This window comes from Hippoglossus hippoglossus, chromosome 12, assembly GCF_009819705.1.
Source record: "Hippoglossus hippoglossus isolate fHipHip1 chromosome 12, fHipHip1.pri, whole genome shotgun sequence".
Lineage (NCBI taxonomy): Eukaryota > Metazoa > Chordata > Actinopteri > Pleuronectiformes > Pleuronectidae > Hippoglossus > Hippoglossus hippoglossus.
This window is the reverse complement of record NC_047162.1, coordinates 17,271,157-17,298,574: the sequence shown is the minus strand read 5'-3', so window position 1 is coordinate 17,298,574 and position 27,418 is coordinate 17,271,157. Positions and strand designations below refer to the sequence as shown.

At 43.6% G+C, this 27,418-nt stretch overlaps 1 protein-coding gene across 13 annotated transcripts in view; it reads left to right on the top strand.

The window, feature by feature from the left end:
* Positions 1–27,418, top strand: part of vav2 (vav 2 guanine nucleotide exchange factor) — a 171,547-nt gene that overhangs the window by 22,198 nt on the left and 121,931 nt on the right. For all 13 annotated transcript variants that reach the window (XR_004615622.1, XM_034602226.1, XM_034602223.1 and 10 more), the window contains exon 2: positions 27,181–27,297. Coding sequence is in view for 12 of the 13 variants with exons in the window: in XM_034602226.1 (XP_034458117.1) it covers positions 27,181–27,297 (117 nt within the window). In the remaining variant the exon portion in view is untranslated. The remainder of the gene's footprint in view (positions 1–27,180; positions 27,298–27,418) is intronic.

Sequence of the window (27,418 nt, the reverse complement as noted above, 5' to 3'; positions counted from 1 at the left end):
TTAATGGTTAAAATAATTGGCGGATCAGTCAACAATGACGATAATCAAAAAGAAATGTATCGCATGTTGCCGGCGGAATGTCTCCCCCTCTTAAGATCAAAGCCTTAATTCTTTGACCTTATATTTCAGATGTTTATTGAATTCATTATTCGGTGCGATAAGTTCCAAGCAATATTTATTTACAACCGTTTGAAGTTGCAAATTGCTTCTATTACTTATTAACAGCTCAACTCGTGTTCTCTGCTCCTATCGTTCCCACTTTCTGACACGACCAACTAAAGTTATGCAAGTTCATTGGTTCGCCGCAGACGGCCCTTTGTAATGTTCCTGTTGCCTGAGCGCAGAGGAAGTCAGCACAGAGCCTGTTTATTTATGGGGCAGGGAGGTCTTTCCCCTCTCTGTGTAACTCTCAGTCAACCAAAACAGACAGAGGAAGCTCCGTCAACGTTTTCATGTCTAGGCCTGTGGCACATTTTACAGGATTCATATGCGGCCTGTTAAAGTTTTGCGTTTTTTTTCTCCCCCGCTCTCTGGGAAACCCCCACCCCCCCTTCTGCAGCTGAGGTCATCAGCGCTGGCTGGGTTTTCATTCAGGTCCTCTGACGACTCCATCACTGGCTGCTCCAGATCTGCCCTCGTGTCTTTCAGTGATAATGAACCTTTGCTCTGCGTTTGCCATTAAACATAATTACGGCCAAAAAAAAGCCTCACGTGATTCCTATTAAATAAAATCGCTAACATCTCCTGACTGGGACGGAAAAAATCCTGAAAGAGCTGCGAGGCGACTCCAGTCCTCGGTGATGAGATCAGAGGGTTCAGGCTGGCAGCTCATGTTTAAATTGAGGTTACCACATAGTCAGTCACGCCTAGAGAGGGACTGCTCCGGCTCCCGCAACCATCACCGTGACAACGACACCCCCTGTGTTTACAATTAGCATTCACTCTCCCGCTGATTAGCAACATGGTGTGTAGTGGACCGCAGAAACCCTTTGGAAAAAACTGAATATAAAAGACTGGCAGGTTCTGGACCCAAAAGGTTGTGCAGGTGATTTATCTGCTTCCTCGGGATTCCCAATGATGTGTGCTTTACTGTATACCCCCCCCCCCCCCCCCCCCCCCCCCCCCCCAGAATGAAGCTGTGCATCAACTGGGCCTATAAAGCAAATCAGTCGGAAAACCGTTTGCCGTGCTTTAACTGTGCTGCTTTATTATGCAAACAAACACACACACACACACACACACACAGGTACATAAACACCCCTCATAGCAACACACACACACACACACACACAGTTCGTATGTGCACGTACACAAATGGAAAGAAATAACACTCTGCTAACACTCCTGGCTCTGAGCTGTAACGAATGATATTTACATAGCAGTTTGGATAAGAGAGCGGTGCCATTAGAAAGATGGATTGTGGCAAAGAGGACGGGGATTTATCACAAAGCTTAAGCCCAGTGTGAGAAATGAGGGATGTCTCTTTTTTCTTTTTTTTTTACTCCTCCACGCTCACATTTCCATTCACTCTCTCTGACTGCGTACCCGCTCTTTCTGGGCGTGGCCTCCGCCGCTCCGTCACGCCTGGGCTCCCGGCCCCTTACTTCCCCTCCAGCAGATGGAAAAGCTCTTCTTTTATCACAGTGCTCCACCACACCTCGGAGACTTCATCATCCTCATATCTCCCGGCTCACGAGGGGCCTCGCACACGCCCCGTGTTCTGCCAGGATCGCTGCATCTTGTGTGTGTGTGTGTGTGGGGGGGGGTTCCTGCACTTATATCTTTGTGAGGACCATTTCAAGCACAAGACCCTACAGAGTGAGGACATTTTTTGGGCGGTCCTCACTTTTTCAAAGGGGGTTAAGACTTGGTGTAGAATTAGGCATTTAGTTTGGATGGTTAAGGTTGGAGTAAGGGGCTAGGGAATGCATTATGCCAATGAGTGTCCTCGCTAAGATAGAAGTACAAACATGTGTGTGTGTGTGTGTGTGCATATGAGGTTATCACTCTAATGCTTATCTGGTCGTTTGCATTATCTGGGCACATTGTGTTGGATTTGCTGATCGCTGGAAGTGAGATGTTACTGATGTTATTCCACATGGATGGATACATTGCAAAGGGAGGACAAGGAGGAGGACGAGGAGGACGAGGAGGAGGAGGAGGACGAGGGAAAGGAGGGAAAGGCGGGAAAGGCCAAACCATTATCATGGATCAAAGATCAAAGATTGTGTATGTGATGATGGAGAAGCAGTTAAAGCAAACAGCCACATGAAAATCCATGGAGCAGTTTTCCCTTGCCTGAGGCGCTGAGACTGTGTGTGTGTGTGTGTGTGTGTGTGTGTGTGTGTGTGTGTGTGTGTGTGTGTGTGTGTGTGTGTGTGTGTGTGTGTGTGTGTGTGTGTGTGTGTGTGTGTGTGTGTGTGTGTGTGTGTGTGTGTGTGTGTTGTGATGCTTTAAATGCTGCTGCATCTGTTTGGGTTTTTATTTCTTGTCAAAATCAGGTTTGCAAGACTGTTTGAAAAAGTCAAAATCTCTTGACTCATACCTATTATATATATTACATGTCACAATTCTTCATTATGTAGAAAGACCCCTAGTGGCCGAAGTTACGTATTTTACCTTTAAAATTTGCTCAAATCCATTCATTCAGTCACTATTTATTCGGTCTTCTCATGAACAGGAAAAAAAAAACTACCTGTGCATTATCCCCGGCAGTTTAATAACGTTGACTCTCTGGTCTGAATTGGTTGCTGACGGTGATCCACCACCTTGTCAATATGTGCACTGATAACAGTGAGAGCAGCTCTAGGGTGAGATCTATTGTTATTGATCAGCTGAGTTGAACAGAGGCAGCTGCAGGATGAGCCACAGTGTGGAGGGAGTCCAGACTCTCTGGTGTATCTCATGTCTTTCTTATTACCAGCTTGATAGCTACTATTCGTATTAACGATACTGCTGCTTTGAACACATTTTGAATAATATTGACATTAATGCTAACTTCATTAGGTAACTGAAGTGAAATTGATCGCAGGCTAATTTGAGCTGAAACGATCAGTTGCTCGATAGAAAGTGTTGCCTCCACCGAGGAGGTTGTGGTTATGTCTCTATATCATAGTTAACTGAATATTTATCAGCAGATAAATCAATATTGTAGTTTCATTAAAAAACACATACGCACCAACGTTTGCTGTTTCTGCCTAAAAAAAAAAAGAAAGATTTGTTGTTTTTTATTATTCAATACTATTGTAAATTGTGTATTTCTTGTAGTTGCGACTGCTTCTCTCAAAACAAAGCCAGCTGATGACATATGTTTGAGCTGTGACATGACACAAGTATGCACAAGTAACTGCACTTGATTTTAGTGTCCATTTTATTTATACAGTCCAAGAATCTTCAAGAGCTTTAAATCTGTAATTTGTCTGCTCTCATCCTCGTCCCAGACCATCATCTATATTAATGTCCCCCTTTTTTGAAGAACACCCGTTCTGTCGTCTCATCCTTTCATTACACAAGAACCGCTGAGGTACACGGAGCTGTGTTGTTGTAGTCAAAACATTCGCGTCTCCATCACTCTCCCCCGACACCAATCTAGTTTTTTGTGCAGCGAGGGGAAAGTTGCTGCACTGCCGCCACCTGAGGGACTGAGTTACCCTACATGTGATTGCTATTTTCATCCCTCTTCCCCCTCAGTGTTTCTCCAGACAAATCAGAAGTGGCTTTGACCAGGTGGGGGAACTGTGCTATTAAGGTGACTGAAGAGCCTCTCGGGAAAAGCTGTCTGGGCTGAATTGTACAAACTCCACTTGCCTCCAGAGCATCGTGGATCTAAAATTGGTTACGAGAGAGGTGATGGAGGGAGAAAGGATCGAGAGGATCACGCTAACAGCCCCGGAATATATTCAGTTTGTCATGGTATTTTTAAAAAAAAAAGAAGAACGTAATATCAGAAGTAGAATATAACTCAAAAATCCATATTCTATCTTTAGCATGGCGCACATCAACTTTCCCCAGATGATCTCATCTTAACCCGTGAATCATGATGCCCGAAAAAGTAAATAACGGAGACAGAGAGACACAGAGGATGTGAAGCACAAGCAGGCAAAGGCAACTACAACTAAGCACTGGTTGTTCACGAAGTGAGATGTATCTGTGTTCGACCAGCATGTTCTCCATCCCCGGCTGCACACCTTCTTCTTTGCATCTGACGCGCCGAAGCAGTCCAGCCCGGTGCCGGAGAGAGAGAGAGATGCGGAAGGGAAGTCACGGCAGTGCACACAGCAATTTAAATTTTAATTGCCTAGATTTATCTTCGCCGTACAGTGTGACGGGCTGATAACTAGGGCTGATAGCAGAGAGAGCCAGTTTGTTAAAGCTCGGCAACAGCCAGATATCTGGGCAGGAGCCACAGCAAAGAGCAGAATGGATTTACTGCAACATTTCTTAACCTCCGACAAACACCTACGTTCACAGTACAATGCACAGTTCAGCCAAGGCTTAAGTGCTGGATATACCCTGAAAACCTGGCAAATTGGCCAATTTCAGGTTGCCTATGACATGAAATCACCGACGCTCGGCAGCAGTGTGTTGCATCAACTTCCCCGCTCGCACAACAAACAGGAGTGTGGCAAGGTAATCTTCCCTCGAGTCGCTAGGTTGAAATTTTCAGTTTGCGAGGACATGGGGAGTCGCAGGGAATTAAATGAGAACCACAACTCTGGAATTACTTGAGCACGCTTCAGACTGAAGAGGCTCTTCTCTGGGAGCTCCACAGTTCCTAAAGTAAGAATGTATGCAGCCTTAAACATATGTAAAACGTAAAATAAGAAAATGCCAAGCTCACGGAAAAAAAACCTGAATCAGAATTATGATAATTTTATACATTTATAAAAGCTCTGTCTTTTATTTGACAAGATGGCAAAGGCAAGAGCTGTAAAGAGCAGACATCACATTAATATCTTTTAGCTCTAGGATTAAAGGAATCACTGAAGCAGGTTAACATCTCTGATCCTGAGCCCGCTGCACGGAAACCACATGAAAGGCAGTAATGGAAGTGATGGTTTGAAACAAAATGGAACTTTTCTTCCGGTTCATTCTCAGGTTGTTGTTTTCAGCCCCGAGCCACTCGAGCTTTGACCTTCAGTTTGATCCCTTCTCTATCTGGGAGGTTAATGTCCAAACCGGCTGCTTCATTTCTACATCCTCTCAAAAATGAAGTCTGATTAAACATTTAAACTTTAAGAGTTTTTGAAAGTTCTCCAAGTGCACGTTGGCGCCGCTGTCCCGAAGCCCTGAGAGATGGTTAATATGCTCATGCAGATCCAGCTCATAGTTAAGAGCTTGAGAAAAAGGAGGGGGCGGGGGGGTCTGCATTACACAGCACACATTTTCATCATTTACACCCCCGGCCATTATTTTTCCTCCATTGCCCCTCTCTCTCTCTCTCCATCTCATCCATCCATCCCTCCTTGTCCTCCTCTTCGCCCCCTTTCTGCAGATCCATGCTTCACTTCTCTTTCCACTTCTCTCTCCACGATGTCACTTCTCCAGTCGCGTTTTTTCACAAGTCTGCATTAAAATAAAGATGCTTGACCTCCATCCGTGCCTTGTTTTATTGTTAAATCCTCTTACTTTCCATCTGTTAATGCTCTATTCCCAACGGCCATTTCAGCCAAACCTGCGTCAACAAACGCAATGAAAGTGTAATTGAATAATTTTATTATGGGACACAGCGGCACAATGTGTAATTTCCTCAGTAAACACTGTGCCACCATGCTGTTTTGTAATATGCCGGCGCTCAATAGGCACCGTGCCCTGGAGTTGCATCTCAAATTACACAATATGAAACAACAACCCAAGTGGGCGGCGGTGAGGAATATGAACAATTACATCTTTTGTTTTCATCATATTTCCCCTGATTTGCTTCCCCTCCCGCCAACATCCCGTCAATTAAAGCCATGCACACCCCACAATGATATGCTTTTAACTGTCTGTGAGGAAGCGTAATGAACCTTTGCACTAAGAAACTGGAAGAAAATGAAGTTTAATGCATCAGTTATATATATATATATATTTGAGGAAATGGCAGGTGGAGGGAAGGAAGCGGCGAGGAGAGGAGGGTCCGCTTAGACGACAGCTGCACGAGCTCCCCCGGTGATTGAGCGTTCATCAGGTAGTGATTCACGTCTGAGCGCCGCGTCTCCCGTGAGTGATGGTGTTTGGATGATAGCGCAACACCGAGCGGAATAACGAGCGCGGCAGAAAACTGGTTATCGGACTGTCACTGGATGGATAGACCTCATTTGTAATTAGCATCAGGATGAATGTCGGCTTCAAGTGCAAGGTGTTATATGAAGTATTCATGTGTCATGTCCTCGCTTGTTTGACGGTTGGAGTTTTATACGCAGTGAAATGCTGGGATCAACTTTATGGCTCCGGCATAAATCCATAGAAAACATTAAGCCTCAGTCATGAAAAGAAGTTACCCTGGATGTATATTTTTTATGGCGCACATCAGCAGCAGAAAGTCCCTCGATCGCTGCAGGAGTGCGATCATCAAAATTTGTTGCCTTGATCCAAACATTATCGTCCTGCTGCTCCCCCTCGACACACACACACACACACACACACACACACACACACACACACACACACACACACACACACACACTATATGAGAGTTTTGTGTGTGAGTGGAGGAACGTACAGTAGAGGGCTCAGTGTCTGACTCCCTGCCGCGTGATGGATGGACGGACAGTAGAATATGTCTAATTATCATTAGCCTCCCGGAGAGAAAAGCCTGCTGTAATGGGCACTTATTACTGTTATGCCTTTATCAGCAGAGAGCTGTGCTCCTGCTGTTTCTGCTAAGCTGATGTGGCGATGACTGTTTGTCTTTCACACAAGTCCAGATACAAGCTCTGCTCAAATTATGACTCCTTCCTGTCCGTCTACTCATCGAAAGCCGTTTGCAGACATTAACTCCGGAGTAGGTCCGCACAGTTGGGTCCTTGCTTTCAGGTACAGGAGGCCGGACATAACCCACATTGAGATCATGTTGTTTACAGCACATCTACATCTTCTACACATACAATATGTCTGTTGTTCTGGGTCCGTTATGTGTAAGAGATCTCATCACTCGCTCGCTATGAATCCTCCGGAGAATCTCCTGCTGTATTCTCACATGTTTTTACCTGGGGGGCGGCAGGAGAAACCAGGGAGAATGTGCAGAGCCTCTGACTCGGTTATTTACTTTATTACAAACAGCCTCTCCGGATAATTTCGGGACATTATCCTGCATATGTGCATGTCAGAAAGATGTCATCTCCTTTATCGCAAATATCTGCTTTTAACATACACCCTCCTGCATTGTTGACACAACACCAGCTTCAAATTACAGCATGAACCAAAATTTAAATATCCGTGTAACACACATTAAAACATGTTTATCACCGACCTGAGGCCTGACCCATAAAAGTCAGCTTGGATTAAAGTCTACAGGATGCATGTGTCATGTGTCACGTGTCCTGTGTGGATATTTTTTTTTAACAGTTTTATTCTTTGTCACCGTTTTGTAATTTGCTGAACCACTTTGCTGGATTTTCCACCTGAAGCCCGTCATTCAAATGTGAAGCACTCCGTCCTGCTGCCTGTGCAGGAACGATGATGGAATTCTTGTATCATGACGTTACCTCAGTGATGTTGGAAAACGTGGTTCAAAGGTTTTAGCTGCAGGTGACGGTGCAAACAGGATGAGCTGAAATGAATCTACAACTGTGCGGTTTGTCAGAATTGGACGTATTGCGAAGCCGTCAGAGTTATATGCACATGTAGATTCTTTTATACATAACTCCCTTTGTGCAGTGTGGTGCATGCAGTCCTCTTTGTAGGTAGACACGTAGGCTACATCTGGCCCGTGGCTGGTCTGTGTTATTCCAAAGCGTATCAAAGTGAGGAGAGACAAAAGATCTTCCTCTGGATGCGGCACCCACCTGCTGCTGTTTAGCACACAGATTGTTTTTTTTTTTCCAGGTTTTGTTCTCGCTCCCTTTGTCAGTGTTCATTCCAAGGTACTGTACTGCTACATGGGAAAATACATGCAACAGAGTAAGGTACTCTTAGTTAGTAGGTATCTACTGATGCAGCCTGTCTTTTAGATGTGTGCATGCAACACTTATCACTTTCCCTGTCCCTGATTTACTTTTAAAAGTCTGACGGATATTTTTTGGGGCCAGAACTGCAAATGTCCAATATCCATCCACACACCACTGCTTATCCTCTGAGGGTCGCAGTGGGGGAAGAGAATATGCAAAATCCAGAGAGGCTGGATTCGAACCACCAACATTTGACGTATCAGCCAATAAAGGCTGAAATAAGTACAAATAAGTACAAATAAAGGCTGAAATAAGTACAAATACAAAACTGTCAGTGAGTCCTAAGATGTTGTTATGAATCTCTTTTGTCAAAGAAATGTAATTGAGCCTTGATATTTTACAGTTCAACCATAAACGTAGTTATAGATAACTATTAATGTAAAGAAAAGACAAATACAACTAGTTATATATGATTATTTAGTTTTCGTATTTGTGCAAATCAGCAAACATAGACGCAGATACTAATATGTATGTGTGAACGGGTCATATCACCGAAACTATAAATGTTCAAACTTTAGTTGTGGAATTCATTGCAGCCGGATTTATCAGCCAACCGATATATTGGTCAGGCTCTATTATAATCGTGACCTGATAATATGCTGATTCAAATGTCATAGTTTGCACTTCAGCCCTGGATTGTAGAGGTGATCTTTTTTACAGTATTCTACCTCAGGTTTCGCTCCATTAAGTATCACAGCGAGAGCCATAAACCAGGCCCTGCCAGCTCAGCTCACCTGAGTGTACATGTGCCTGCTACATCGACCATTCTATGGAGTCATTAAAAGAGCGGAGTCGCCTCGAGGGCTGTGTCTGCGCTGTGTGAGCAGAGGGGATACAAGTTTGTCTAAGTGTGTGTAACTATATTGAGATCGTATCTCACTCGCGTGTGTGTGTTTTCTCTTACTCGGCACGATCACGTCTCTGATAAAGCCTAATGGGACTGTTTGTCTCTCGGGTCATCTGAGTCACATCAGCATGGACACACACACACACATGTGCATGGGCGTGTGCACAAAACGGAGACAAAACACAGACACACATTGAACCGAGTGCAGACTCGCACACATTCAAAGCAGTGATTCCAGATAATAAAGAGTATTTGGGCAAACTGCCCAGGAAAATAATCAGCGGTACAAGTGAAATGTTAGTTTGATTAAACCGAGATACTGTAAAGCACAGAGCCAGAACTAAAATGTTCCTTTTAACTAAATTAAAAAAAGTAAGTGCAGAGTATGTTCACCACTCGGCAACAGCAGCTGTGTTGTTACCTGCTTGTTTAACCTTGTCTCCAGAAAGATTTTAGTAATTTGCAACAAATTTGCTGCAGAAAATGCTTAATTGAAAACATAATGTGGCCGCTGGCATAACATCAACATTAATGTTTTTAAATACTTAATGTATCTGCCAACTGTTCACTGCTAAACTAAAATATTCATACGTACCTGCGGTATTTGCATTATAGGCTTATACACTCAAGGCAGCGTGTTAAAGCTCTGATTTAATACACAGAACTTTGGTTAAGGTTCGGGAAACATTGCTCTCCTGGTAAATATTGAAAAAGTAGCTTTAAGCATCAAATGGGAAAGAATTACTTTTTCAATTTCAACCAAAACCCTCCTCCCCTCAAACACAACTAAACTTCAACAGCTAAAGCCAAGGGAAACACAGTTACTGTGCGAGCTTACACAGATTTCAATAGTGATGCAATCTGCCACAGAAATTCCAGAGATTTTTCTTTGTGCAGCTGTGTTTACAGTCGAGAGTTAAGCAGATAAGACGATGTCGGAATGGAGAGATTCCCGTGACTTCAGCGTTTTTGATCCTGAAGAGTCCGAAGCTAAGAGGACGAGAGTAGTGATGATCGAGAAGCTTCATCTGAATGAAGTGTGTGTCTTGATCTGTGTTTCAGAATTAGGGATATAGGTGATTATTCATATTTCAAGCAAAATCAATTATGCAAAAAATGAACAAGATGAGGTTTTGAAAGTTTTGTGTTTGGAGTTTAACGTATGATGGTGGCGCTTCGTGAAATTGGATTATTGTATATGTGCTTTGGCCGCCGTCTCACTATACAAAAAATATTCATTAACTAGAGATTTGTGTTCGCTGATATGAAAGTTTTTAATATACAGAATAAACAAAGCAGAAAAATATGCATTTATGTTTACATTCGACTTAAAAAAAGGTATTTTTTCAATTCAAGTTCTATACATTTGAAAATCCTTATGGGTCGGACTCTAATATTACCACAGAGATCTAAACGTGTGTCCCTGGTTGGAATGGACGGACATCAGATGGGGTTTGTGTGATTGGACAAACAAAGTTTCAACAACACCTCACATGTTTTGGACGGCTGTCAGCCAGGAAGACAACCTGCTCCGTCCACTCCACTTTTAAAGGACACCCCTTGGGTCTTGAAGAAGTTCTCCACGTCTCACATGCAACACTTCTTGTTAGAACCTGTGAATCTGACCTGGGGAAAAAAATCTTTTATCATGCGTGTTGCGTACTCTGTCAGGTTCGCTCTCCTCCTCCGCGCCCCCGTGTCAGGATAATAATAAAAATGACTGTCGACTTGTCCGGCTCGCAGATATTAGCCGCGCCATGTTTGATGTTGTGTGTCTGCGCTCATCAAATATTCCATTACTCTGCCAGCTCCCCTGCATGTAATAGAGTCGACCAGAGCCATGTCCAAATAGTATTAGGCTCTCAACACACCCACTCGCTCGAATCAGTATCCAAATAATTACCTCTCCCCGCATCTGCTCGCCGAGGCCGGCAGCTCCAGCCCGGGATCGGTCCTGTGACGCCCGGTGTGTGTACACAGCGCTGATGGAAATGACTGCTCCACCGTGGTTTATTCAGACCAGCATCATCTGTCAGAGCTTGAGTAGAAGTGTTTTTCATCAGCGTTTTTCATTGCTATGGTTAATGTACCGACACTGTGCTGCTGTATTTGTTTCACGGGAACCCAGAGGTGTATTTATTCTGTGTGTGTGTGTGTGTGTGTGTCTTTCTGTGTGTGTGTGTCTGTGTGTGGAGGCTTACGCACATGTCAATGTGATGTTTTATTGATCTTCACAGAGAAATCCTCAGGCAGCACCACTCAAGGGGTCAGAGGTCGGGGTCGTCTCTAGCTAGGCTCATTATCTTCGTCTCTTGGATGAAGTGCTAACTATCAGGTTTTTCATTTTGTCCTTTGAATCATTTTAATTCTTCTCTTTTTGGCTGAATCACTGTGCACAGATCCACCAAACACTCAAAATCTCGCTCATATTTCATATCACACTCTGATTTGTCCTCTGCAACCCTGGTGCTTTATTGTTGATTTCTCTTTTAATTTGCACTGAGAGTTGTTGTTCTACTCACAAGCAGGGTGATAGAAGAATATCAAACGACAGGTGAACATACAGGGCTGGGCAAAACATTAACGGATCATTTTATGGTTTAACACCCATTGCGACGGCCCACTGGGATTTGTCCTGGTGGTCAGATTACGGAGACAGTTCTACGACGTCTAGATCAACTGTTTGATTTACTACGTCTTCATCATATCACTGCGATTCAGGGTTTCAAGTTTAATTAAGGACTTTTACTGTTGCTTATTGCGTTGGACAGTAGCCTGGTTGATAACGGGAGCTGTGTTGCAATTCCATCTTTGCAACAGCAGCACTGACAGTAATACAACTTTGAAAACATTGAGCGGTAAGTTGAAAAGTTTTCTTGGGGAGTAAAGTTGTATTCTGAGGTGTGTGTGTGTGTGTGTGTGTGTCTGTTTAAGCCGATCTGCTTCTTTAAGGTGTTTTCCTCACAAATAATACAACTTGAATCTGGATCTTATCTGCTCTATTCCGCCCTGCTGCTCAGCTCTAGGTTTATTTTGGCTTCCTGCCTCCTTCAGCTGGTTTTCTCCTCCTCTACACTGATGTCTGGTGTCCTGGTGTGGGAGTCGATGACGTCATGTCGCAGGCGTGTTCGATTAGTTTGAGAGGGGAGTTCACTCGGCTCCGTTTGTCCCCCAGAGACAAACCCACGGACTTGTCTTGTCTCCTCCACTTCCCCCCCGTCCTGCTGCCCTTCTGACTCAGATGACAGTAAAGCGCCGACACGCTTTAGCAGCTTTCAAAAGTGAAAACATGAGGAAATTCCCACATGGGTGTTAGTGTGGATACCTTGATAAGGAAATATTCAGAGAAGCCAGTAATTTCAAAGCCGTTAGTAAACTACCTGGAGGACGCTCGTCATGATGGCTGATCCTGTGATTAATTATTGTCCTTGAGGACGTCTTGTTTGTGATATGATTTACCAAACACTGTGCATTAGCCAAACTCGCGGAGGGGCTCGCGTGTTAATTAATTACAGATGGACTGATTGCAGTTGAGTTGATTGCTTCACCTTGCTCCCAGCTTATATAGGAAAAGCGTTTATCAGCGCCGCGCGGGGCCGTGAGGTCTTTATGGCAACGCCGTTTACTGCTGGCAATTTCTCTTGGCCTGCAGGGAATGTTTGTCTTATAGAGATGTATCTAGTGCCTGGCTTGTTTCTCCATCTCTGTCTCCCTTTTTTATTTCATTTCAGAAACCATCTCTGATTTATACCTGCACTTCTCGCCCTTGTAAATCCCCCCCCCCCACCCCCCCAGACAGGCTCAGGAGATAAATGCCTACAGGGGAAGTGTGGATACGCTGATCGGTAGACGTTTGGGCAAAGTTGATGCTTCCCAGTGGGTTTTTTGGGGGGATTCTCACAGCGTCATCTTTGGATGTTGATAAACCTGACCAGTAAACTCCTGAGAATAATCATCTTTACAAATGATAAGGCTCTGATCTCTCCTCTAAAATACCCCCCCCCCCATCCCTGTTTTCTTTTGGGTCGTCACACTCTCTCCGCCACCACTTTCATCTGAAGCTCTCCACTCTGTTATTTAGCAGCTTAGAGGATACCCCTCCCTCCAACCCACTCTCCTTTTTCTTTTTTTTTTTTTCGCCATCTGCTTTGAAATTAATGGGCATGTTGGAAAGTAGGCTAAATCCAGAGTGACAGCTTTTTCTCCCTCCTATTTTTAAAAGAAGTGCTGCGGGCGGCGTCCAACTGCGTGGGAGATGTAGAAAAGGAGAGCTGGTTTGTCAAGCTGCTTCTGCCTCTTAGATTTCCTCACCTCTGCCCTCCGGGATGCTCCTGAAACCGTAGCTCATAGCATCACTTAGCTGTCGATGATTGGCCGTGTTGCTCTTTCAGTTGTTGCTTATTCTCACGGTCGTCACGTGAGAACAAACGGCTCCGTCAACCGACGCTCAGTCCCTCCAGGATCTTGATCCTTGATAGTGAGGTTTTTTTTTTGTGATATTTGACGATTCAACATAAATAAATGGTGCTAAAATGTAAACACAGTCATGACATGCTGTGGGTTCCAGAGATTAAATGTTTTGAATTTATGGGCCTGTGCCTCTATAATTCACGTAGTTAGCTGGCCAGCTCTTTTTCTTGAGCCTCGACTTTATTGCTCCAAGCATTTTTAGAAAATCCCAACAACCATTTGGTTAATGGTTAGATTTAGATATATTTTCATTGACGTTTGCTTTTTTCGTTTGTTAGTTAGCAGGAGAAGGAACCCATAACATTTTGGAGTGGATCCTGATAAACATGGCGAGGTAGAGCGTTAGCTTTTGTGGAGGTGCTCTCCGAGACCCCGTCTGGTTTGAGAGGTGACTCTGTTTGGTAACTTAATCCAAGCTAGAACCAAGCAGCACAAAACGACATATGAATATAAAACAACAGCTGTTTTTTTCTTCCTTAAGCGAAAATGTACCATCCAGACTGGACAAATCAAACCGACCTCTCAGCAGCAGCAGCCCCATTGGCTCTCGATGCTCCCACTGGTCGCTTCCCTCTCCGTCATCATATCTACGTTCTCCTGATTGACCAGTTCGATTTTCTGGAGAGTCTGACTGGGAGCGGGGCCAGACCCATCATCACGAGCTGGCTACCTCCACCCTGTAGTTATCTGGAGGTCTGTTTGTGGTGATTGAGGTCTTGTTTTTACTGGACTACTGGCTCAGCAGTGTGATTAGGACTTGGATGCGTTTTTAGACAGAAAACTGTGATTATTGCTGAATCTGTCATTTTTCCTGTTTGATAATTTACTGGAACAATTATGGGGAATGTGTGTCTTGTTTTTACTCATGTTTATGAAGACATATATTTTACTTGCACAGATACTCATGTAATAAAAGAAATGTGTGAGAAATATCCCTCCGTTGTCTCTTAGTGAACACGGAGCAAAATGACTTGGCTGGAAAAAAAACATATTCCTGATATATCTTTAGAGCGTACGTTAAATGTGTTATAGTTTTTCACATGAAGCCGTCTCTGGTGATAAAGTCCTGGAGCTATCTGTTGAATGTCTTAAGACATGACATATGTTCTCAGTGTCATCATTGAGGTATAAAAAGAAGGAGAACCCTGTGTTTTTTATGGGTTCCTTTACACTGCTGCCATGTTGTGGTTTCCAGACATTGTATGTACGTGGGCTAAAACCTCCTATTACGGAACAGGAAGAGTGTTGCAATCTGAAAGGCATAAGCAGCTACATATGTGCACACACACACGTACACACACAGACACACACAGACACACACAGACACTTGCACACGGTCTACACATACTCTTTCCATGCTTGAGGCTCAGGGCTCTGATCTATCCGAAGGTTTCCTCCTGTGGCCCGTGTGCCAGACTGTCTGGAGAGCTGTGGAGGGGCTGGCGTTGCTTCGTCTGCGGGGTGAAAAAAAAGGCAATAACATTTGCTTTCTGTGGCACAGTTGCCCTCCTCCTCCTCCTCGCCTCTCCTCCCCTCTCCTCTCGAGAAGGATTACCAGCAGAAACCGGACGTTTGATCCCGCCTTGCTCTCCGCCTTGCTCTCCGCCGCCGCTACATCCATCTGACAAGGCTCTTTGTATCTCTTTCTCGTCCAGACTTCTGTGTTATTTCTCGCTGTGTCTGAAAAGATAAGATTTAAGCCTTTTTCTTTTGCTCTTTGATCTGCTCAGACTCCTACCTTATAGGAGCAGCCCGGACAGCTGGGTCATATTTATGCGAGGAGTTTAATTCAATTTCATCGGGAACGGTGCGGAGGAGATCACAGCGACAGGTGTGGGTGACACGTGAGACGATGGCGAAGGAGCGACGTAAATGGATAATTAACTGTCACGAAGATGAGAGGTTTTCACGACCAATACTCCCTCGCCATCTTTGCATGAAGCTCAGAAATAAACAAAAACACACTCGCTAACCCTCCCTTGCCACCTCCGCTTAAGCTTTCGCTCTCTTTTTCTCTCCATGCTGACAATGCCTTTATCTCAACGGTGATTAATTGCGAGGGACGGTGCCAACAAGCTTTCCGATGTAATTTGCAGGACAAGTATAAGCAGAAAGTGTGCCCCCAATACATAATGTTGTTGATTGCGGCTACACTGGCGGTGACAAGGGCCCAAAAAAAAATAGTTGTGACAATGTGATGCAATGTGACAGAGGACAGTATTTACTGACCTTAAGCTGTCAGGATAAAGTGTAAACATTGTGGCTTCATTTAGGCCAAGGCTCGTGACGCGTTTGAGTCAAGATGAGCCACTCGAATGAAGAATTGATGCCCTCTCGACGCGGCCCTAGCTCCTGGGTCACAGGCGGCTCTGGAGAAAGTTTCACTCCTTCCAACTGACGGAGGTCACGTCACCCGTTAACCTGTGTCATGTCAGGATAATGAGCTCACAGATGCTGTTAATTGGCGCCTTGGGTTGCACAAAAAACATACTATAAGTTTTTCACACACATGTACATTTAAATAATCATATTTAGGTTGTTAATCTTCAGAAAACACATCACTTTCCTTGTACTGCACAATGCTGCAGCTCCTCTTTTCAGCCTCTGTCTGAAACTCTTGGTTTTAGCTCCTAGTCTCTGAAGAATCCGCCGGACTGTCGACCAGCAGCTTCAGGTCTGGTTTGGTCACATGTGCTGGGTTGTCTACTTGACTTTTTTACACTGTACGTGCCGGTAATCAGGTAAAACATCAGCTGTGGGTCACGTTTGGGTAGAAAACTGAAGCCTCGGACGAACGCTGATCCACTTGATGGATCTAGGAATATATTTATTTTACTTTCCTAATCTATGTTTTATGAAAAATAACAAATATTCCTTTTTCTTTTACATTTGTACCATAAGAACTTCACAGTCAAGTGTAGGATTGTTCGGCTCTGTCGGATGTATGCGCTCTGCTCCAGCGCCGATGCACTTGTAGTCTGCACTAAAGTGCCATGTGCCCCATGAGTCCAAACCATAATCCATTAATTAAAGTTTTTTGTAGTCAGTTTAACTCATGATTAGGTTTCAGTGAGCTCCAGAGTGTAAGAATTAGAAGTATTGTTGCCATGGTTACCCCCCCACCAATTCAGTACAGTGGCTAATATGATCTTTGCTCGAGGCGTCATGCTATATGAATTTAAAAGACACCTGCCAGCCAATCAGGTCAGTGTATGAAAGTATATCAAACTACAATTGCTGCAATAGAACCAATTGTGTTTCTTGGCAAAGGTGCAGCTGTGACTAATATTTAAGTGTTTTGTGCAAACAGCAGATTATCAGAATGTGCAGAGTGGGCAAACATGAGATGTTGACTATTCCCACTGTGATTGTCGTTCTGAAATCAAACCGTACAGCGTCTGCACGCCGGTATCGCTGGGGTCTCATGTTTCATTCGCTCTGGCTGAGTGCCCAGTGGGAACCTCTGTCCACTGCACCACTGAATGGATGTAAACTGTATCCAGTCACTTAATCTGTAAATTGGCTGATTGCTGTATTGTGTGTCGCAGCAAAGCCGGCGTTGTGTGATTGAATGATTGTTTATCCAAGCTGTGGCTATGATGATTAAAGGAGGCCGAGCTCTGCCCCAGAGCCGGTCGGCTAATTAACAGGCTGCTCTCCATGTTAATAGCATTAGTCACCTTGGAGATAATCACAGCCATCAGGAGCCCGGAGCTGCATCCCCCTGTGTACCTGATAGTCTCCCTAAACAAAGGAGTGACAAACACTTGACACTCACAGTGGTTTCAGATGTCAGTGTCTTGGCCCTCTAGCACATGTCAAGAAGGGCTCGCTTGCCTACGTCTACAATGGAATCACAATAAATCTGTGGTGAAAGACACGATGAGATTGTACGAGTAGCAGCAATCAGGCTGCAACTACTAAAGAAACAAAATAATGGTAATTGGGGATATGAAATGTCAGAAAACACAAAAGGTACTTCACAATTTTCCCAATCCAAAGCTAACGCCGTCAGATAGTTTGCTTTGTTTGACCGACACTAAAAACCCCAATGAACACTCAGTTAATTAAAGTAGAAATTAGGAAAAAAGCAGCAATTGTTCACACTTGTGAAGCTGCAGTCAAACAATTAGGATAGAAGGCCTCTTTTGTCATCATACTCGGGTACAATGAAATGTCCTTCCTGAGACCACACTGCTTCGGGCCCTGATTGCTTGTTTTGTTCTGCAGATCCGTGGTCTGTCGGCTGGGGGGGTTAGAATTAATTAAGGGTAACGACGAAAACAACAAATTAATTTTAGGTATTTAACGACGAATCGATTGTTTCAGTTCTAGTAACAGAGCTGCTGTGTGTAAGTACTCCTGCACGAGGAAGTGATGATTATGAAAGACTCGGCTTTCAGCTTGTCCCAATTATTGATCTTGCTCTGCTCCGCTGTTTAATCCACACAAAGATTATATCTCATGAGCCTATCAGATGTTTGGGAGAGGGTTGTTTAATTGTAATGGAGCAGAAATATTTAAATTTCCAAGTCGTGTAGCTGATCAGCAGATTAATATCTAAACCTACTTCATGTGTGTTTGTAGTGGCAGCATCATTTGGTTTGGATTCAGAGAAGTATCAGTGTTCTCGATTGAGCCATGTGAGAAGAAGTGTTAATAGGGTGTTAATGTTATTGTTATCTTCTGTGTCAAAATGCATAAATTTGCACTGATTTATAGTTACTTGTTAATTCTTTGGACGTATGTTTATAAGCCCAGAGCCAACTCAGTTCTTCCAAAGATCGTTTAACACAGTTAATGGACTTTAAATGTGTCCGTGCTCGGCACAGTTAGGATGTGCATGGAGGTAAAGTTACACGTATGATGCAAGGGTTTCTTTTTTGCGTGGAAAGAAGTGAAAGGTAACAAATCTCACCGCGGAGCTGAATCGCTCCCGTGAGCCTTAAGTTGTGAGGGGGAACTCAGCGGGGAAAAAGATAAATGCAGCCTTCCCCTCCCCGGTCTGATGTCATAAATTACGTGGCCATTGATCCATGGGTGTCTGGGATTCTCGACGGACCTCCCTCTCACATTCATCAAGCCTCGAGTCTGCAGCTACGCCCGGGGTGGAAATGCCTCAAACACGCCTCGCTCTCCTGAGTCTCTGCAGCATGGCCTGTTGCTTAGTTACACTATAGATTCATATTTACATGAAGTGTAGCAGAGAACCTAGAGGACTGCAGTGTGCACCAGGATGTTTCAGCGTCTTGGCCGATGTTAGTCTTGGAGTAAAAGGGTTTTTCTTTCTCTGTGTCCTCAGGCTGATTCCTTGAGACTGCGACAATCTCAGAGTGAAACGCAGGGCAGCCAGCAGGGCACGGAGGATGATGATGATGGTGATATTTATTATAGTCTGTTGTGAAAAAAACCGACTGCCTCCTCTTTGACAGAGCAGATGGAGATATAGACGGTCATCCAAAGGTGAATCCTGTCTTTCACGAATCAAAAACAGCCACAAAAAAACAAAAACAAAGAGTAGAAATCTGTTGTGTGCAGTTTATACGACTTCAGGGAAAAGAGGCTTTATGAATTATTACTGGTCCACAGAGGAAAACATATATATGAAAGGTCAGAGGAAATTGAAAAATCAAGTCAGGTAGAATTAAGGTGACAATAGTCGATGCCTTTTGTTCGCTTTTGTCTAAAACTCGCTGTTGAGCTCTTCTTCATCGCCACTATTTGTGAAGGTCACCACTTGTCTTCCTCAGTAAGTTTAAAGTAGTTTTGCGCAAATTATTTATGAAGTTTTCAAGCTGTAAATATAAAACATATATAATTGGAATGGATTTTGTTTTTTTAAATATAAAAATAGATGTTTAACTAATTTATCTAACTTTACTTAAGACTCCTGAGTAGAGGAAGGTGCCTCCACCACCAATACTACCGCTGTCCACCTCAAATTGTAGGTATATACAACAATTTGAGGATCTGAAAATAATCGGAAGAATAAAATATTTTTCGCGAAAGACTACCGGCAACACACCGATGTTAAAATGTTTTACTTTCACTCAAGGAAGAAGAGGTAGGACAGATTTTATCAAGACAGAACCGTATAAAAAAATATGAGATAAATATGATTCACAGCGTATTACCAGTGGCTGGTATTTTAAAGCACAGGTTGAAAAACGTGCCCCTCTTCCTCTGTCTCTTTCATCCTCCATGAGAGCAGGTTTTGTCCTGTGGTGGTTTCCGCCTCAGCAGAGAGACGAGCAGGACCTTGAAGACAAATCCCTTCTCTTTCTTTTCACTCTCTCCCACACAAAAGCTTCCCTTTTCCAGGAAGTCGCCTCCTTGCTCAGTTAGTGTCGGGTTCACTGCTCCTCTATCCTCACGAATGACCCGATGTTTCCATGTTCCGAGCATGTTACCGATGGCATGTTACTTTCAGCTAATGCTGAGTGGCCAGTGTAAAGGTGAAGGTGGACTTGATTTAATTATGGAGTCGTGCTCGACAATCACGGCGGCGTTCTCCCTCCAGAGTCGGTGCTCTAAGCCCAATGATCTTCTTTTGTAATGAGGATTAACCTTTTTAAAAACTGTACTTAGCCTATTTAACTTTCACATTTTAACATGAGCCACGTGGGCCTCGCTAACGAAGCAGTTCTGCTGATGAGATTCAAAACCTCTGGTCAATCCACACCTGCTTACAGGCTTTTAGGGCTAATAGCAGGAGATGAACACATTTGCATACTATTGTAATGAATTATTCATTCGGCGTCCCCGTCTAATTTGCAGGAGCAGGGCCTTTCCCCTCTCTGACTTAAACATCTGGGTGACCTGGAAGTGGGATCCCCAGTTCATTAATCCGCTGTGGGTGCACATGCACCACCTAAACGTTTACTCACCTGCCACAGCTGGGTGTCCAAGTGCCATGAGGATCTTTACATTTCTCACGATGAACCATTAAACTCCTGGTTAGTTTCAACACAACAATTCATTTAGCGTCGTTTAGAATCTACTCTTTCTCTAAGTGTTGAAAGCTTGGATCCTGGGAAACTGGGAGGAGCCTTTTGCTGGTTGCGAACGTTGATCAAAGCAGATATTGATTTCAAATAAGAGAGCTCATTGATCGCAGACATGAAAAAACTCTGGATTGAATTAAGTTTTGAAAAGAAAAACAGAGGAATTAGTGTTTTGTTTACCTCCTTTTGTTATTGATCACATCTGCTGGTGAATTGAGACACAAATTGATCACATGATACGACATCAATTCAGTGCTGGGTTAACTGTTGACAGGCTGGTTTATCATGGTATTAGTGTTATTTACTTTATATTGTTAGTTTTCCTATTCGCCTGAACTGAAATATCGTTAGTTTGAGCAGCAGTTAGAGTTTTACCCAAAGACTTGAGCTGAAAATTGATAATATGACAATTCGTCATCAGCATAAAATATATTATCAGCTATTTTGATAACTGATTAATCACTTTCGGGAATATTTCACACACTGTATGATTGAAAACTTATGTACTTATTAAATATGTCTAGGATTTATCATATTATTGAACTGCTGGACTGCTTTGATGTTAAGGACACTGCATATTTGGATTATCTTTACCTTAGGCTCCTCTTTTTGAAAATGCGATTACTGAAAAGACTTGAGTCTATCAACAATACAAGTAATACCAGTACTTTTCTTAACAGGACATGTGCATGAAAGCTCCGCAGAGAGCTAGCATCCCCGCAGGCAGGAGATTTATCACAAGAGCACATTTTCTTTCCTTCATTCTTTCCTCCGTCTTTTCATTTTCAGCCGAGACTGAATAAGACGCCACTATAATGGACATTTTCTGCGCCGTAGAGTCAAGCAATTCTGATGAGGTGTATTTTTGGAAAGCTCGAGCGCTGATCACTAAATCTCTCCTTAGCCGAAAAGCAATCAACACCCTCGGCTGTGGGATCATTAACCAAGCGCAAAGTTTACGAGATCCATCATCACCTGCAGAAAGCATTCGTGTGGTTGTGTGCGAGTTTGTATAGGTGTGTGTGTGTGTGTGTGTGTGTGTGTGTGTGTGTGTGTGTGTGTGTGTGTGTGTGTGTGTGTGTGTGTGTGTGTGTGTGTGTGTGTGTGTGTGTGTGTGTGTGTGTGTGTGTGTGTGCAGCTTGGTCGGAAACAGCTCAGCTTTGTCTTGGCTTCATATGAGCTCCTCTTTGCTGCTCTCTCACCTGCTGAGAGCCCCCTCCCTGTTGTTCTGAAGGTGTGGAGTGATTCGCTGGCCTAGACACAACACGAGGGGGCTTTGTGTGTGTGTGTGTGTGTGTGAGTGTGAGTGTGTGAGAGACCACACACAGTTACTCGTCTGTTTCATTGACTCTTGTCTGAGTGTGTGATCATCTTTGTGACTCACCTCAGTCTGCAGATTATAGCCCCCTTTAAAAGGCCAATGAGTAAGAATGGGCTATTTGTTGAAATCATGCTAAACAAATAGGGGGCAGCATATTGCCAGAAAACCTGTTGACCCCTGTACACCAGTGAAGAAGTGTTATTGTGTTATTATCTGTACCTTCTACAACTTTGTGGTTCATTAAAACTTCTATTTGTGGATCGAAACAGGAACTAAAGGCCGTTTGAGAGCGTAACCCCTTTGCTTTTATTGCCTTTATCCCGGAATCCAGATTTAGAGCTAAATTCATCAACTCTACATCTTTGACATTACATCAAAACTGTTCCCTCTTTACATTCTGTTGATAATCTTGGTTATTTTTTAAAACATATTATTTATTTACTTTCCTTTGCCCCAAATTGACCAATAATTACTGAAACCTCAGTGTCTGACAGTGGATAGAAAACATGAGCCAGACACGAAGGTTGTTATTATTTTGTTAGCTATTCAGTTGTAAATCCATGGAGATGATTGATCCAGGAAACATGTTCTGTTCACATCATTTCTGTAACAGTTTCCTCTTGTTTCTCAGCCTGTCACAGCTTCTCCCTCTTCTTCTCCCCTGTGGATTGAGTTCTCTCTTTCCCGACCTCTCCCTCCTCCCATACACCAAAGAGCTGAGGTTTTGGGAAAACACGCCACCTTTTCCTCTTCCTCCTCTTCTTCCTCCTCCTCCTCCTCCTCCTCCTCCTCCTCACACCCTTCCCCGATCTTTCACATCTTCCCAAGTTTTCCCTGCGTCCCATTTCTTTTACATGCTGTTGTTCAGATTTTACGAGGATGCTCTAATTTGTATCTCGTCAGATACGAGCATCTCGGAGTGTGTGCAGATAAGGGCCCACCCCTCCCAGAGGAGTAATGCATTATTCCTCTGTGTGTGATGTGGCGTAGTGATATAGTAGATGGGCTTGTCAGGGAGGTGACGGCTCTTTGTTACCTGACTCTTTGCTGCTCCTCTCCCTCCCTCCTCTCTCTCTCTCCATCCTTCCTGACAACAAGTCTACCTCTTTTAAGAGCTGTTTGCTCTTGACTGAGGAGTCAAAATCTGAGCTGACGCTCCAGTGGAGCACGCGAGCCATGCACCTTGTAAGTCCACCTACAGGCAATCGCTCTCTCTATCATTTTCTCCTCACCTCCTCTCTTTTCTTCTGTCTCTCTCTCTCTCTCTCTCTCTCTCTCTCTCTCTCTCTCTGACCTTCTTTTTCCTCGGCTATAATTTGTGAAAAGTCTGATTTAGTATCTTGTGATCACAGTGAGAGTTTGCTCTGGTAATTGCTGCTCTTGCTTTCAGGGCTGAAAGCCTTGAGAAAATCATGCGATTTTCAGGAGCCAGTATTAAGTGAGTCGTGACAAGTGGGTTTGAAACGATGGACCAAACAGCCCACACTTGACGCAAGTGCTTGAAAACTGTTGCAGGTCTTCTGTGTGACACTGTAAAAAAAAAGCCAAAACGACCTTTTTGTGACAGGTGCTGGGAAAAAATATTTAATAATGTAATTGCTTGTAATTGGGAACAAGCACCTGCTTAATGTGCTTCACTTGCAATCAACTTTTATTGCAACGTTTTAGCCATAAAACCACACGTTTCTTTTGGTGGCTTGAAACGGCGCTGCCACCGTTCTGCAGTATAATGAAACAGAGTGAAACTGTCGTGCGGTAATGACCCAGGCTGCCGTCCTGAAAATGAAAAAGTGATGTAACGTGTAGAAGTTACATGGGCGGATCCACGAGGGGCCCAATGCCCCTTTGGCCACAATGGAAACCTATTGGCCCCTGGAGTGCCCCAATCCCGCCACCAGTTGCTTGACTCTTTCACAAACTGAGGCAATTCAGTTTTTCATCTGTATTGTATTTAATAAGCATTGAGATTAAAATGCAATGAATATGTAGATTTTCAATTTCTGCTTCAGGAAAATTTGCTAAATATATTTAATAATGCACGTCTTGAGCTGTAGAGCCAGTGGTAGGCAAGGGTTTAATTTACTGTGTAAGGAATCGTTCATGGATGTTGGACATAAATGTGCCCCCCCCCCATGAAGAGTGAGGTTCCCTTTATGGCCCCCGATAGGGAAAAATCTTCAATCTGCCAATTGTTTTTTCTTTTAAAGGACGGTTGTAACTATTATTATCTTCATAATCACTTATATGCATTATCTTTAAAAAAAAAAAGAGAAAATTCATCATTAACCAGCAGCACTTTGGTATTTTTACTTAATAAAGAACTTGAAACAAGTGTAAATAATTAATCGTTTTATCGTTTTTTATAGTTTATGTACATAAGTGCACATATAGGACTCTTCCAACCTTTGAATTCCATCGGCATTGAAGTCAATTGAGCTCAGTTTGTGTGTCGCAGGCTGTTGTGTGAGCAACACGCTCTCATGACACGGTGAGAAATGGAGGAGTACCTGTGCTTTAATGCGTTGCAGGCCACTGTGAGGTAATTTCAGATGGATGGTGCAGCCCGAGCCCAAGGAGATGACCGCGCTCTGTTTATTCCCAGGTGCACTCACACTCCCCCACTCCACAGGAAATGGTGTATTTTTTTCATCTAGATCATAGCAATTCTTTTTTTTTAACCACTACCCCGGCTCTGTTATTGCCAAACATATATTAGAATGTCAGACACATCTTCCCCCCACTGCTGATCCATATCTACAGAGCCCCTCTCTCCTTCTCCCTCACATCTCAAAAGCACTCCAGCAAATGTTACCTTTTTCATATCTGGGCTTTTTTTTTTTTCCACCACTGCACGTGAGGATCCGCGGGCACGATAACCTTCGCAGCTGAACTGTAAATGTCACTTTGGCGAGCCGGCCAATCGCGGCTCTTCCCACTGGCCAGTGTGTCTCTCTTATGGGGTTCACACCCGTGACACTGGGACCGAGCAGATGTGCGCACATGAATGAGAATGAGTCAGCGAGGCTCTCAGGTGTGGCCGGCAGAGGCCAAATGAAATACCGCAAAATACCAGAAAATATCAGATGGAGCCGCCTCTCATCTGAAAAGTCAGTGGAGTGGAAACAAGAGGGAGTTGATTTGTCTTTTCAGGCCTCATCCAAAGCGTGGAAGCTAATTAGTGCAGGAGGCTGCTGCGGTTGAAGTCCCACATTGTCAATTGTAGCAACAGGAAACCGTGAGGCTCATCAAACTGCAGTTTAACTTGAAGGTTTAAATGAGAACATTGTGCACTTTTCTATTCCTGCAGAGCGAGGAGGCCCTGCTGTGTGTTTCTGTACCTGAAGCTGCTGTGAAGCTGATATTCAGCCCAATAACTGGAATATTCAGACTATTGACCTCATTCTAAATATGACTTTCTGGTTTTCATCTGTGTTTGTTCCCTTTGTCTGTTAGTTGGCAGCGTTACACACAAACTACAGGATGGATTTCCACTAAACTCTGTAAAGGGATGCGATACGGGTCTTTAATTCTGGTGCACATCTGAATCTGGGGGAGCATCCAGGATTTCTTTGGACTTTCAATATTTCAAGATAGTTAATTTCTCTTTTTGTGTGTCAATCTCGGAGAAAAAGAAAACAGACACATATGTAAGGGATTGGCATCGATGAGTGTTTTGCAATTTTGTGCAAATCCAAATAGAAATCACCGAGCACCACACATTTGTAGCTGAGAAATGTGGCCCCAGTTAGACGGAGATATGAATCCCATGAGTGTCGATCTAGTTTTGATTATGATGTGAACACGAGATGCTAATTGTCTGATTGTGACTCATGACAACATCGCATCCTGCTGTTGGTAACTGCCCCATACGAGTCACAATATGCCGTGAAGACTCCCACAGGATGTTTTACTGCAATTAACATCTATACACGTCAACACAATGTGTCCGAATACTCGCGTATTGGCTTAATTCAGTTATTGGTCTAACCGAGTGTGACTTTATTCGAGTTAAATAGATCAGAAAATGCTTATTCCGGGACAGTGTCTTATTCAGACTGTTGTCCTAATTGGTTTAATGTCACAACGTTGGTGTTGATGTGAACGAGTCTAATGGGACCAGTGACGTAGAAGGGTACTGGTCCCGTCACCAGTTTGTACACAACAGCCACTTTAAGGATGAAGCGTGTTGTGTTGTCTTTCAGCAGAAACAGACAATTGAGCGTTTTGTTCCACGTCGGCTTCCCTCGCTCAAATCTATTTAGCGTGTACATTCTGCCTCCGTGGCCATCAGTTCGTATCGCTCACGCTCAGAGAAATGAAAGGGCATATCTGAGCAGCATCTGGATTTGCACGCGAGGTAATGTGTTCTTCACAGAGAGAGAGAGAGAGAGATGGAAGACAGTTATCCTGATCTTTAATATTTCAATACTCCTGTGCAGTTATTGGTCTGTTCCACATCCCTGAAGGTTTATCTGTGCGATTGCATATTTTAGAGAGACTGGGAACCATCATTATCCGTGACCAGAGAATTTATTATGTGGTTTATTATGCATATTTTTTGGGCTTCTGCAGGCAACTTATTATATGAACCCCTTCCCCCTTATGTGAATCAAATTCTCACAGGCTACGTTTCATTCACCTGACTGGTGTGGAGAAGCCATCGCAGAAAAAGCAGATATCAATCTGCAATAAACGAATATAAACTGAAATACTGGTCCAGCTTTCCTCTCTCCACCAGATGTGGAACACTGTAGATAAGACATATTGGCAATGGCAAATTTGACATAGTAATAAATCATTCAAAATGGGAAGATTAAGAAAATAAATTCTGTACAGTTGTGTGTAATTCTGAGAAGAGGTTAAAAATACCATGAAGAATAATCTTTAAATATCTCTGACAGCCTCGTCTTCTCTATCATCTTATCTCTAAATACCTCAAAGCTCTTCACATGACTTCAGGTTAATGTCTTGATTCTTGAGTATTTTGAAGATAGTCCCGTGGTTATTGTTTGTGAGACTGGCGACCCGTGACCTTTTCACTGCGAGGCCAGTGTCTCCATCCGATCGGCCACGTTCACCTCCGGGCGGGTCTTTGCCGGTGGGCTCATCTGAAGACACTTCTGAGCTCTGATGTCAGGAGGCTCCTCTGAGGCTCTTATCTGGATCAGAGAGAGAGAGAAGCTCAGGAGCAGAAATCAGTTTAACTATAAACTGTATCATAGATAACTGTAAATAATAAGAAAACACAAATACATCCAAGTATATAGAGTAAATATTGTGTGTGTATGTGAGTGTTTAATAACAGGTATGAGTTCAGGCTGTTATCACTGGAATCATAAAAAATTTAAACATGCATTAAAATGTCGTTGTCTTGTTTGTTTGTTTCAGTTCCTGTGCTTGAAGAACATCCGGACATTCCTCAAGGTTTGCCACGACAAGTTCGGCCTGCGCAACAGTGAGCTGTTCGACCCCTTCGACCTCTTCGACGTCAGAGACTTCGGCAAAGTGAGTTTTAACGCCGAGCCGACGCTTTGATCGGCTCAGAACTGTTGCAACTATGGAAGGTGCTTAGAGACATGATGCTGCATGTGGGCGAGATAGCATCATGTCTGAGATACGTCCTGCT